Source organism: Girardinichthys multiradiatus, chromosome 19 (genome assembly GCF_021462225.1).
Source record: "Girardinichthys multiradiatus isolate DD_20200921_A chromosome 19, DD_fGirMul_XY1, whole genome shotgun sequence".
Lineage (NCBI taxonomy): Eukaryota > Metazoa > Chordata > Actinopteri > Cyprinodontiformes > Goodeidae > Girardinichthys > Girardinichthys multiradiatus.
The window spans coordinates 28,943,813-28,957,795 of record NC_061811.1 but is presented as its reverse complement, the minus strand read 5'-3'; the positions used below and the strand labels follow the sequence as shown (position 1 = coordinate 28,957,795).

The following is a 13,983-nucleotide window of genomic DNA, read 5'->3' as shown; positions in this document are numbered from 1 at the left end:
ATAAAATATAGCTAGGTAATGTAGTAGGGATATCTGCTGTATGATGTTACAGAATACAAATAAATGTGCACCAATGAAGAAAATACCTGCTTATTCTACTTTTATGTGTATTTGGGTTGATGACATCATAAGAGGCACATTCATTGCGTGGATCATCTGTTATTTGCAAACAATTACATATTTTTTTTAATTCTAAAGTGTCCAAGTTCCGTTCAAATCTGGCCTGGTCCTTTTGATTTATGGAGGTCCACAGGTACCATAATAATAATAATAAAAAAAAAAAACATTAATCAGTGGTGTAATCTTGCCACAATGAGAAATGAATGCAGTGATAACTTAATAACTATTAAGGCTGGGACTTGAATAGGTGAATTTAGATTTTTAATGACAGAAGAAAAAAAATGCAAACAATTCTACCCTGGTGGGTGGCAATAATGCACCTAAAACATGATTGTAAGTTGTCCAAAAGATGCACAGGATAGGATCAGGTTGCCAGATCTGACTTTCAAGCCCAAACACAACGTAAAACCTGTCCTCAATAAAAAACAGTCCAAATCTCAACCTTTCTTGAATCTCATATTAAAAACAAAAAATTGTTACATGCATAATAAAGAATGCGGCATCCTGTTCTTTACAATCAAAAAAGTTGCACTCGGATTGCTGTATTACAATACTTGCAATGAGAAATAAAATGAAGAACATTATGGAGAACCCTGAGCATCCTCTTCATGAGACTGTCCTACAACAACAGAGTGTCTTCAGTCAGAGGCTTCTTCAGATCTGCTGTAAGACGGAGCGCTACAGGAGATCCTTCCTGCCCGCAGCCAGCAGCATCTACAACGGCTCTTTGAGGAAACCTTCATAATATGAGCTATAACAACATTTAATTTCCCTTTGGGATTAATAAAGTATTTTTGAATTGAATTGAATTGAATTGAGCTTTAAAGTCATGCTCTGGGGCAGGCAACCATGATTTCAACTCAAAGCTTAACAGTAAAGACCTTCAGACCAACACGCCTCAGTGTAGTATAGTTGAACTCTCAACCTTATTTGGAGTGTTTACAACTGATGTTTTACAGTGAACCTTGATCAACTAATGACCATTACTGATTGATTATGTCGAGTTTGACAGATTCTCTAGATTTCAAAATAAATGGACTAAAGATATGAGTGCAAAGGCACTATATCTATTTAAATTGTGTAAGTTTTTTACCTTTCTACCAAACATTGACAATTATTTTGATAGAATTTTCCTATAAATACTTTCTAATAACCTGCCAAATGTTGTGAAAAGCAGGCCAAATATTAGCAACCCACCCAAAGCTATGTTTTCCAGCCCAACATGTTAAGCAGAAGCCCAATTGGGTGGAAACCTACCCAATCTGGCAACACTAGACAGGATGTGTTGAGTAAGCCTACAGTATCACCTTCATGCAAAGCATGTTCGTACTCGTACAGACACCAGAACTCACTTTGGCTATTGCAGAAAAGATGACCTGGTTTGTGGCCAAAATAAGTAAATCTACATCTGATAAGACTGTCTCATGTCACATATGTCATTTAGTCATTATTTGAACTTTGCTTATTAAAATGCAATTAAACAAGATTAACAAATCTTCTATTTAATTAGTTTTTAGTTTTGTTTTTTCAAATCACATCCCACCACTATACACAGAAATATGATGATGTGACAGATGGTTCTTGTGGTGCATAAAACGCTGAGTCCACAGAAACTGAAATAGTTCCAACCACCTCCTAAGGATGTCACAATAAATATATTTATTTAAAATACAAAAATGATATAAAATTAACGCACAGAGTTATTAACCATTTCATGGTCGAATGCATTTTATCTGGCAACCATGCAATTAAAAATCAAGTGGTCTGAAGTGGACTTACTGTGAAGGTTAACCAATTAGATCTTGAATGCATTCACATGGATTGCTTTATGTAACCGTGATACATTATGGGGACATATACATAACTATGGGTACATTTGGATGATTTATTTCCAATTTTACATTAATAAAAAAATATTTCATAACTTTTCTTAGCTCTTTTGGCACTCTAACCACTTACCAACCACTCCCATAGGATTTAATGTTGCAAAATCTTCCTGAAACCCATGCAGTATCCCTTAAATATGGCTCAAACGTTTTTTTTATTTTGTTTTGTTTTTTTGCAGAATACAAGCAAAAACCTTTCTAGAAGGGATTTCTTTAAAGGCAGGCGACTTGAGCGGGGAAAAGATAAAACCACAATTGGGCATACTCAGAGAAACATTTAATTTCCCTTTGGGATTAATAAAGTATTTTTGAATTGAATTGAATTGAATTGAATCAGTCTGATTTAGCTTATGTGATGTCATCAGAGACAAGAGAGCAAGGAAGTATATTTCTGGGAGATCAGGGTTTTATCTTGATAAGATGTTTTACAACAACATAGGAAAATCAATAGTAAAACACACCATAACATGTTCTGTAGGTGACAAACTGTGATTTTACAAGTCGTTTGGATAGTGGCTTTAAACATCTGGTGCTTGCAGTTATGATGAGACTCATTAGACAAGTGCAAAATAGATCTTTAAATTTAAAAAAAATAAACAAACAAAAAAAAAAAAAGCAGGTTGTTCAAGACTATTCAGTGTTTATTTTGATATGTAAGCAAGCTGACTTTTCACAATCATGAAAAAGTAAGGCAGCTAATCAAGACAGCACTGCAAGCTTTCTTCACATTTTTGGTTCACAATTACATTAGCCAGAACATCATGAAGCACACAGGCTACATCAGGATGATTTCCCATTCAATCTGCCTAAATGTGTTTGGCAAAGACATGGCCATTTTTTCTTTTGTCTACAATCATATGAGTAAGTATACAGACTTTCAATCCTAAGATTTTATGTAATTATGCATAAAAAACAGTGGTGCTCACTAGGTCTAAAAAATCTGGTGACAGATCAGCAACTCTGTTTAAATATTAATTTATTAAACAAATACTAAAGCAGAATGCAGAAGCATTGAGTGCCTCTTAATAACTTTGTTACAAAGAGCAGTGTGTGGTTCACCCAATGACTGACACATTTTTAAGGAGCAGATAAAGCAAGAATAGACTTTGTTCCAGATGTTCTTTGAGTTGTACATTTCAAGAAGCAGGGCCACATCATCAACCCCCCACCACCATGCTTGGCAGTTGTTATACATCCATTAGACATTGTTCCAGTTGTTTTGTGGGCTTGTTTAGATGTGTCATTGTGTTATTTGGGAAGGATGTGTCATCTTTTAAATAGACAATAGCAACAGTTACTTCTTTAAGATTACAATTAATACATTTCCACTTAGGCACTGCGCACATACACACCAAATTGCTTTTGAATAATACATGATTTATAGAGAATATCAGCCTTTCTGATGTTGTTTAGATGCATTTAATTAGCAGCATATGGTTACTACCTATCCTCTTAGTTCATAACAAAGTGATCAAATATGTGCTTGGTTCTTCACACATTAAATTTGCTTTCTGGCATTTGTTGATCAAACAATAAAACATCGTAATCATGTGTCAGTGTGACAGTTTGCCCCTTTGTCAATTTGTACTCCCATTTTGTCCCTTACTAGTTTTATTTCATACCAGCAATCAAATCATTTAATGCCCACATATTTAAACCATGGCAAATCAGTTTATTTTTCATTGTAGTTAAATATTTAAATGAATTATGGAGGAAAAGGGTTTATAGAAATACTAACATTTCAAGTAGAATTTTATTTAATTGTAAATTATTTGCTGAAAACTTTACATTACTATTTATATTAATTGGGCATATGAACCCTGTATAGGTCAGCTGACACTTCTGAAATCAGACAGGTTATCACTTCTAAACAAGTCAAAATAACTCTAAGCAATCTCCTGCTGCAAAATAGTATTTATTGGACTCATATACGCACTTTAGGATATGGGGAATTAAAGGGAGATTATAGAAAACCAATTTAAATTGTCAGCTGTCAAAGTGGGTAAAAAACACCCTTCAGTTAGGTACAATTTGACACATAATCAATATAACACTGCAACATTTCGTTCCCGAAAAAGTTGGATAGTAAATTACCAAAGATGCCAAGGCAACAAAATGGCAAATGGGCAAAATGACCAGCATCCGATGTTGTTGATCTGAGAGTACTTAAAGCTGCAGTACGTAACTTTTGTCAAAATTGATTTTTTACATATTTGTTAAAACTGTCACTATGTTCTGACTGTATAATATGAGACAGATAGTGTGTGGAAAAATCAAGCTCCTCTGGCTCCTCCCAGTAGTCCTACTGTCATTTGCAGAAATACACTGTTTCCAGTCAGAACCAACCAATCAGAGCCAGGAGGAATCAGAACAGTGTCAATCGGGCTCTTGTATGAGCTGCTCACACCCCTTCCCTGCAGAGCGCATACAGTCGCTCAAGCTCAAGATTGCAGGTGTGCTGCAGCTGTGCTAATGGCGTTGTGCTGATAAGGAAAAGCATATCGTTGTTGTTTTGTCCCTACCAGTGAATGTGCCACAGCTGTTTATCTGCCATCATCAGCGGCCCTGTTTACTAGCCTGCGCATTCACAGCAGGCTCCACTGTGGAGGGAGAAGCTGTGAAGAGAGGGCTGTAGCACAGCAGAGAGCAAGGGGGAGGGACCTGCAAGGTGTGCTTGTTCATTTTTCTTTAAGGCGAAGTCCACAGTTTTCTCAGAACTCCCTACTGGAGCTTTAAGCAGAAAAGCACATTTTTTATCATGGCTGTAAGAGTTGCTACATAAATAAAAATTACTTGGTCAAATAAAACAAAGCTTAGGAATCACTAAAAAAGTAACCCATGCCCAAAAAAGAAAAAGAAAAATAACAGATTATTTCCAGTTAAATTATTCCACTTTTAATTATCTCCCAAATTAAAATATCATAGTAATGATAAAACTAATTAATAGATGTGTTTTTGTTCTCCATCTCTAAACAGGGGGGCATGCAAAACTAACGCCAGCACTATGCAACAGAACAGAAATCAGGGGCTTGTTTGAAGTGGTCCTCCTAGAGAAAGATATGCAGCAGAGGATGGTCTTTGCCTCTGAGAGGGGGAGCAGCTTTGATGTTCTGATGTCAGAATAGTGGAGGATGAGGATGATGTGACAGATGCTGCTTGTGGGGCCTGATACCTGCAGTTCATAGAAAACAAAAGTAATTTTAACTGCAACAGCCACATCAATGCAAAATATATATGGTTTGTTTAAGTATACTGACGTGTGTAGAATTAGAAACTGATTCGTTCTAAATAACTTATACCCCAAAAGTTAGAAATTATAATTTCTCTATGGCTAACATTGTGACCATGTGCTAATACCTATTTTACAAACAGGTTTTATGGAAAAATTTTATAAAATTAAACAGATTACCTATACAGTGTATTATTGTTCTAAAAGTGCCTATTTAGTATTTAAAATGAAATATTTCTCTGTCATTTACTTACCAGGACTGGGATCTCCTGACACAGGACGATGAGGCGCCTCTTGCTTGCACATTTACTGGCAGATCTGGCATCAGTCTGGGGGTGAAGGCTCTCTCCAGGCATTCACCGTTTAGGTTTAAGGTAAACATGGTTGGTGGGGACATGTCTAATTCCAACAGCATGACATTTTCTGCCTGTGAGAATAGATAACAATCCAGCTGTTGTAATAAAAGCATAGTCCCATGCAATTGTAACTGTTTCCAATAATATCAAGGTACAGAATAGAAGAATCATTGCTTTTTTTCTGAAATGGAAATTCAGATGTGCAGAGTTGAGTGTATTGCAAATACATCTAAGCAGACTGAATTATCTAAAGTGCCTTGTGAAAGTATTTATCCCCTTAAACGTTTTCACATTTTGTCACATTAAAATCACAAACATCAGTGTTTGGGGTTTTATGTGGTAGACCAAGATAACTATGAAGTGAAAGGATAATTATGCATGGATTGAAAAATGTGGCATGGATTTCTATTCCGGTCCCCTGAGTCAATACTTTGTAGAACCACCTTTCAGTTAGAATAATGCTGCCAGGTTTGCATATGTCTATCAACTTTACACATCCAGAGACTAACATTTCTGACAATATTTCTTTGAAAATAGCTTAAGGTCAGCCAGTTTGCATGGATTATTTGTGAACATCAAGTTTCAAGAATTGCCACAGATTCCACAGTGGGTTTAGGTGTGGACTTTGACAAGGCACCCTCAAACACATAAATATACTTTGATGTAAGCCAGTCCATTGTGGCTCTAGATGTATGTTTAGGGTTGTTTTCCTTTTGAAAGGTGAAGTTCTGCCCCTAAGAGGTTTCTCTTATTTTGCTCATATTTACCTCCATCCATCTTCCTATCAACCCTGACCAGTTTCCTTCTCCCTGCTGAGGAAAAGCTATCCCATAGCATGATGCTGGTACCACCATGTTTTGCAGTGAGGATGGTGTGTTTTAAGGATTATTTTTAATTAGATTAAAATACACAGGTGCACTCAGTTTAGAAATTAGATGCCTTCAGAAAGCAGTTGGTTGCACTGTAATATATTTATAGGTATCAAAATAACGAGGGCTAAGTACAAATGCATGCCACACATTTTCAGATTTTTATATATTCCTAACCCATCTATAAGTTTCTGTAGCTTGAAAAATAACGTGAATACTTTTGCAAGGCACTGTATAGTACCTGCATTAAAGTACTATCAAAATTTCCGTGTCATGACAAAAAATCAGTTATTTCCAAATAAAAAAATATGGAAGAAACAGTTCATTGTGTGTATAGCTTTTAGTAGCTACATCCACCTTCATACTTCCTGAACAAGATTGCATGGTACTGGAATTAAGATCACTTGATTGCTCCTTGCTTGCCATCTGGACTTGTGGTGTGAATGCCTGAGCACTGACCTGGTATCTAAATGGGGTCCCAGTAGCGGTGGCAACGGCCATCTGTGCATATTGGCTGATTGGCCTCTTGTATCCCATAGCAGAAAGAGGCCTTCTCTTGACCTGAGTGGGTGTACTGGGAAATACATCAGAGAGGATGGGGTTAGAGTCAGATAAAAATCCTCTGGAAATAAAAATCTTCCTACTAATATTGTCATAATGGCACACTGATTCTGAAAAAGTAACAAACGACTGGAGTTTTGAATGATACCTTGTGAATTTTGGAGATCAACTTTTTGCAGTGTATTTGACACATTTTTATATTGCCAGGAGATGTTTTACCTTGCTTTTAGATTAGATTAAATTAGTTCTTGAATGAGTTTTAAAGCACCAGCTGCAATCTTTTTGAAGCTAGCCTTTGCTCTTTTATTACCCCCATGAAACCGAGATGTCCAGGAGTGGTTCTAAGGATGCTCTGACCCTGTCGTCATGGCGTTATTGTGACGTTATGCAACAGATGGTAAGACCATTGGTATTCTGCTGATTTAGACTTGCATCACACTCGGTAAGATACTTATACACCCTACAGGATTCGGTGCTCAGTTGTAATTAGTTTATAAAGAGATTGATGTGAAATTGAGTTACTGACCTCTCTGAAGGAATAACTGGTTGCAGCCACCACTGATCCTCCTCACTGTCAAACTGCAGCCGGTTCATAATCTTGTTCTTTTCCTCAGGCGGAATAAAGTTTTCGATCAAGAGATATCTGTAAAATGCAAAATAAATGTCCATGAAAACTGACAAAATTGGTGCAAGCATGTAAAAAAGAACTATCCAAAAAATAAAATGAAATAAAATAAAGCAACATCAAAAAACGATTCAAGGTAAACATACAAAATTAAGATATACTATGAGCCATTGTTATACATGGTTATAGAAAAATTATTTCATCAATGCTTAAGTTGCAGTCTTTAAAATGAGTGAAGATAAACATTTTCTGAATAAAGTGTAAAGAATGTTATCCTGGATACAAGCAAGTGGACTTATTTTTATACGAAAAAAATATGTTTTACAGAAGACAGACTTACATTACTTAAAAGGATAGTTCTGATTTTCTGAAGTAAGAGTCTGTGAAATGATATTATGCAGTTGTTATCTTACCTGCAGTAGATAGCGAGGTGTTTTCATTTGGTATAAATCCACATTAGTTAACATTAAAGGAATGTAAATAATCATTGGTTTATTTGTAAAAATTGACTAATGCCAACATTATGACAGTTTAGATACCTACTGACCCAGACTGAGAGACCATTTAGAGGCTCAGGAAACCTTTGCAGGTGTTTTGACTTAAATAGCTGATGAGGATGTGTCACCATTAGTTTCCAATGTTTAAATATGTTTGAAATGTTTAATATATTTCACTTTACGTGTAATCAATCTACATCATATATGAGTTTCACTTTCTGAAATTAGCGACAAAAATTATTGACCTTTTTTCACGAAATTCAATTTTTGTAGATGTACCCATACATGACACTGTTCATTAAACATACTTTTCTTAGGGATCTCATCAGTTTAAAAAGGTTAAACATGCCAGAAAAGCTTTTTTTCCCTGTATTTGTGTTTTGCTATTTTAAACTGGAACTTGAGGTGTTTTTCATGCACAATTACATCTGCATGTTGTATTCAAATTGATTATAACTGAGTAAAATTCACCATAAATGTCACATTTCTACTGCGCCTTGCAAAAGAATTCATACTCCGCAGCCTTTTGCACATTTGTCATGACAGAACCACAAATGGTTTTAAATGCAGTGAATTTTTCTGTGATTTGTTTGTGATAGAGCAACACAAAGTAATGCATAATTTTGAAGTAGAAGGAAAATGATATATAGTTTTAAAATTTCTTTACCAATAGAAACAGAAAAGTGTGGCATGCATTTGTATTCAGCACCACTGAGTCAACATTTCGTAAAACCTCATTTCACTGCAATTACAGCTGCAAGTCTTCTAAGCTATTTCTATGGAGACTTTGACTGGGTTATTCCAACACATTGATATGCATTGATCTAAATCATTCCGTTGGAGCTCTGGCTGTGTTTTTCAGGATCATTGACCTGATGGAAGGTGAACCTCCACTCCAGTCCCAGATTTTTTTAGGCATGGTCTATGGTTAGCTCTGTCCAACTTAACCAAAAACAAACCCAAGCCACACTTTTCAGATTTTCATAAAATATAAAAAAGAAATATGTTGAAACCCAATTATAATTTTTTATTCCCTTCAGAGTTGTGTGCTACTTTGTTGGCCATTTATATAGAACACTGAAGTTTGTAGTTGACGTCTGACAACTAGGTACATCTAAAACAATTTGAATATTGCATAAAAGTGCAATATTTCATATCAGAAAGCGAAACTCATATATTATATAGAATTATTACATATAGAGTGATGCCAAGCCTTTGGTTCTTATAATTTGATGATTATTAGTTTACTGTCTCAGATTAGTCTCAAATTAGAATACTGTGAAAAAGATAATTATTGAAAATTCATGGTGTCAGATCCTAATCAGCTAATTAATTCCAAACACCTGCAAAGGTTTCCTGAGCCTCTAAATGCTCTCTCAGTCTGGATCATAGGCTACACAATCATGGGGAAGATTGCTGACTAGACAAATGTCCAGAAGATGGTCACTGACACCCTTTGCAAGGAGGGTAAGCCACTGTTCACAGAGTTCTGTATCCAAGCATGTTAACAAATAATTGAGTGGAAGGAAGAAGTGTGAAAACAGTGAACCAGCAACAGCGAGAACTGCAGCCTTGAGAGGATTTTCAAGCGAAATCCATTCAAAAATTTGGGGGAGGACTGGAGTCGGTGCATCAAGAGTCACCACACACAGACGAATACTAGACATGGGCTACAAATGTTGCATTGCTTGTTTCAAGCCACTGCTGAACCAGAGACAACGTTAGAAGCGTCTTACCTGAAAAGGAATTGGACTGTTGCTTAATGGTCCAATTGAAATGAGGCATTTCATTTGGGAATTGTGGAGATATATTATGTGTGTGCATCATTATTTTTACTATGTTCATAACCAGTGTGGGAAATAAAATGTGTAACATGTTAGTATAAGACATTGTGTGTGGCCTGCAGAAGTATTTCTCACTGGAGAGGTGAAATGGAAAATTACTGAGAACTGCAGGAGTGTGTGAAAAATAGAGATAGTACAACTGACAGACTTACTCCCTTCTCATATCAGTAGAAAACATGGTGCAGGTGCAGGACAATGACTGTCTAAATATGGTAAAGCCGGAAAATGTGTACGTGACTACATGTGAGAAAATATTGTAATCAAGGCGCTGCCCATTTTCATGTGTGTTTTAATAAAAACAATGTGCCCATTGAGAAGCTCCGAAGTCGTCTCGGTGTGTGTCCTGATCACATGAGAGCTTCCCCTGGTCCAGATACTTTGAATGACATACAGCTGTCTCCGTGTGATTTATTCTAATGTGTTGTGAATTCCTCCAGGTTACGGTGAATAAACGAACGCGCAGAAGGCCTCTTTAAAGAGGTCCTTCAACAGAATCAAGGCCCCAGAGTCTGGAGGAAGAGTGGAGAGGCACGAATCCATGTTGTTTGAAATCCAGTGTGAAGTTTCCCTTCATTGATGGTTTGGGGTTCCACGTCATCTGCTGGTGTTGTTCCACTGGGTTTTCTGAAGTCCACAGTCAACACAGCTGTCTTCCAGGAAATTCTAGAGCACTTCATGCTTCCCTCTGCTGACAAGCTGTATGGAGATGCTGATATTATTTTCCAGCAGGACTTGGTACTGGCTTACACTGCCATAAGTACCAAAAGCTGGTACAGTGACCATGGTGTTCCTGTTCTTGATTGGCCAGCAAACTCCCCTGACCTGAACCTCATAGATAATATATGGACTGTTGTCAAGAGGAAGATGAGAGACACTAGACCCAACAAGGCAGATGACCTGAAGGCAGCTATTGAAGCAACCTGGGCTGCCATTCCACCTACGCAGGGCCACAGGCTGATCGCCTCTATGCCACGGGGGCATTGATGCAGTAATTCATGGAAGAGGAGGCCCAACTAAGTATTGAGTGCATAGAAATTGGCATGCTTTTTAGATGCCTGATATTTGTGCTTAAAACATTTGTTTTTGATTGGTCTAATGTGATATTCAAATTTTCTGAGACACTGAATTCTGGGTTTTCTTTACCTGTGAGCCATAACCATCAAATTAAAAGGAATAAAAGCTTAAAATGTTTAACACTATGTGGAATGAATTTTTATAAAATGACCGTTTCACTTTCTGAAATATTTGGCAAAAAATATTGCACTTTTACACAATATTCAAATTTTTTTTAGATGAACCCGTATGCTCGCTACTTACTTGTACTTGAGCTCTCTTGTTAGCTCTTCCTGAGTCTCTTCAAGTTCTTGTCTGGTTGTGACATGTTCATCAAAGATGTCTTTCATCTCTCCCCTCAACAGCTGGAGTTTAGCATACAGCTGGAAATAATGGATAAAAGAATGACTGTCAACTCTAGTTATCAAAAAACAAAACAAACATGATGCACATCTGAACTGAATAAATTCAGCAGCAGCAGATGTTTCAATGCTTATAAGTATTAAAATAATGGGCAACTTCTTTAGAGACTGTGCCACCAGGGCACATGAGTAAGTCACCCCACCTTCTTCAGCTTCTTTGTCTTATGTTCCACCTCCTGCTGCAGGGAGGAGAACGTCTCTTTGATTTCTAAGGTTTCCTCGTCTTGCAACATCATCTGCTGCTGCATCTCTCTCTCTCTTCTTATCTGTGAGTGAAACAATTACAATTAAATACAATCATTCCGCTTTAAGCAAAACAAAACAAAAACATTGTGCAACATGCAAGTATGCAACAAGAAGTTAGGCTTAATGTGTGTTTTTTCTTTTTTTTTTAGCATTTTTTACCTGTTCTGCGATTTCTTGTCTTTTCTGCTCTAGCATTTTCTGCTGCTCATTAGTGTGATCAATTATAGTCTTTCCACCAACCAACAATTTGCTCTCCATAGCCTGTGAACAAAGACACCATAAATTATTCATGCTAATTCTTTTGTTTAACTGGTGTCTTATTTACCAGACACCATGCTTAATAAAACACCTTGTATTTCTCTATGATTTTCTCCAGTGCATCTTGATCCCACTGCATGTCCCCCAGACTTCTTCTATTTAGATTTAAGTTCTTCAGTTTTTCGCTGCTTCCCTGGCAGGTCAGAATATTTGCACTGTCACCTCCCACAATCAGACAATGCCTCCCATCTTCTGCCTCCTCAGCCATCTTCCATACATCTCCATTCTTCTCCCAAAGGATTTCTTCCTCCATACCGGCCATGCTTTTGCTCAGTCTCTTGCTGTCTCTCCTCCTCTTCCTCCTCTCTTTTGCCAGCATCCCTTGCTCCTCTAGCTGAGCTTTCAGGCGTGCAATCTCCTGCTGGAACTCCCTCAGCAGGGCATCTTTGGGGTCCTCATTAATCCTAGGTTTGTTCTTTATCTTCTTGGCTCTGCTGGCGTACCTCAGGGTTGCCAGGGTTTCATTGAAGCTCTTGTGAGCTGGCCCCACTGCTGCGATCATGACAGTCTTTGCATTGCCACCCAGAGAGTCCTGGAGCAGGCGGGTCAGCTTGGAATCTCTGTATGGGACGTGGGTGCTTCTGCCGTCCACCAGGGCTGAAATGACATTCCCCAGCGCTGAGAGAGACAGGTTGATCTTGGCTGCTTCCTTCAGCCGCTTCCCCTTTGCGCCTGACTTGCTCTGGCGTTCGCTTCCAGCCAGGTCGACCATGTTCAGCTTCCCAACGCGTATGTGGTCCTCACCATCGGGACCTCTTTCACTGCATTCTACGGTCACAAGAAAAATGGCGTGGGACCTGGAGCTGCGCTCGTTCATGTTGGTGAAGCCCACAGATCTGGACTGATTTCCAATGTTCATCACATGCTCGATCTCAGTGGCATTCTTTGTCACCACTGAAGACAAGTCTTTCACATAAATCCCATAGTCAGGATTCTCTTTGAGCTCTAGCTTCTTGTTGTTATCTTTGCACAGGAGATCTCTGATCTCCTCCTGGTAGATCTCAAGATAAGAAGACCTCACCAGATACTTCTGGTTCTGGCTTCTGGATATCTGGGTGAAAATGTGCTCGAATGAATTGGGGATGACGCCCCTCTTCTCCGGGTCCTTTGACAGGCCCTGCATGGTGTAGGTTTTCCCGGTCCCGGTTTGTCCATAAGCAAATATAGTACCATTGAAGCCATGGAGCACAGACTCCACCAGAGGTCTCACAGCGTCGTCATAGATGTCCCTTTGTTTTGAGTTCCAGCCGTACACCGAGTCAAACGTAAAGACTTTCATCGGCTCATCAGGTGGTGCCTTCGGGTTCCTGATGGTGATCTGCCCCAGTTTGTCATCCACCTCTAAGATGTTCTCACACCCCGCTGTCTCCTCTCTCCTGCTCAGCGGCCGGCAGCGGACCACCACCCTGACCGCCTCGCAGTGTTTTCCTGTAGACATTTTTATCATTTAGTGTTTGGTCGTAGATATCCTGACCGCGTTACATAGGCATCCTCCGGCGCTGAGTCAGTTATTCCTCTCCTTCAGGCAGGTGCGGCAGCGATGACAGCAGCAAAACAAGTGAAACACGCCCCATTTAAGTCATTCCGAGCCGCTTTTCATCCTCTCTTCCGTCCCGAGCATCTTTCCAGGATTGAAGCGATAGAAGAAGATACAGAAGGATGCTGCTGAAGGAAAAACACCCAGCCAGCCCCGATCCAGCCCACGCAGCGTCCCCGCGGTACACACCCTGCTCTGCGGACAATGGAGATCAGACATGTGACCTGCGTGACGAATTGGATTTGAGCAAAATGTTTTCATGATCACATCCCAGAACTGGGAAAATTATTGACATGCGAATACAGCTTCCGAAACGAAAGAGAAGACATTTCGTACGTATCAGGAATCCCTATTAAACAACCAATTGCGTTACTTTTCTCTAAACTGTCTTCACGTGTGCAGTAGATACTAATGTACTTC

General features: G+C 38.5%; 1 protein-coding gene across 1 annotated transcript; it reads right to left on the bottom strand.

Moving 5' to 3' along the window:
• Positions 1-2,390: 2,390 nt before the first annotated feature.
• Positions 2,391-13,765, bottom strand: LOC124856056 (kinesin-like protein KIF3B). Its single transcript, XM_047346257.1, has 8 exons — positions 12,058-13,765; positions 11,868-11,969; positions 11,606-11,728; positions 11,305-11,423; positions 7,548-7,664; positions 6,920-7,034; positions 5,490-5,662; positions 2,391-5,178 (listed from the first exon to the last, which is right to left on the bottom strand). The coding sequence occupies exons 1-8, from the start codon at positions 13,471-13,473 to the stop codon at positions 5,028-5,030; spliced, it is 2,316 nt and encodes a 771-aa protein (XP_047202213.1). The 5' UTR covers positions 13,474-13,765; the 3' UTR covers positions 2,391-5,027.
• Positions 13,766-13,983: the final 218 nt, after the last annotated feature.

Coding starts and splice junctions, on each gene's coding strand:
- LOC124856056 (XM_047346257.1), bottom strand. CDS start 13,473: ATGATAAAAATGTCTACAGGAAAACACTGCGAGGCGGTCAGGGTGGTG. Junction 11,970..12,057: donor AAATCATAGAGAAATACAAG/GTGTTTTATTAA, acceptor CTTTGTTCACAG/GCTATGGAGAGCAAATTGTT. Junction 5,663..6,919: donor GGACCCCATTTAGATACCAG/GTCAGTGCTCAG, acceptor CTATTCTCACAG/GCAGAAAATGTCATGCTGTT.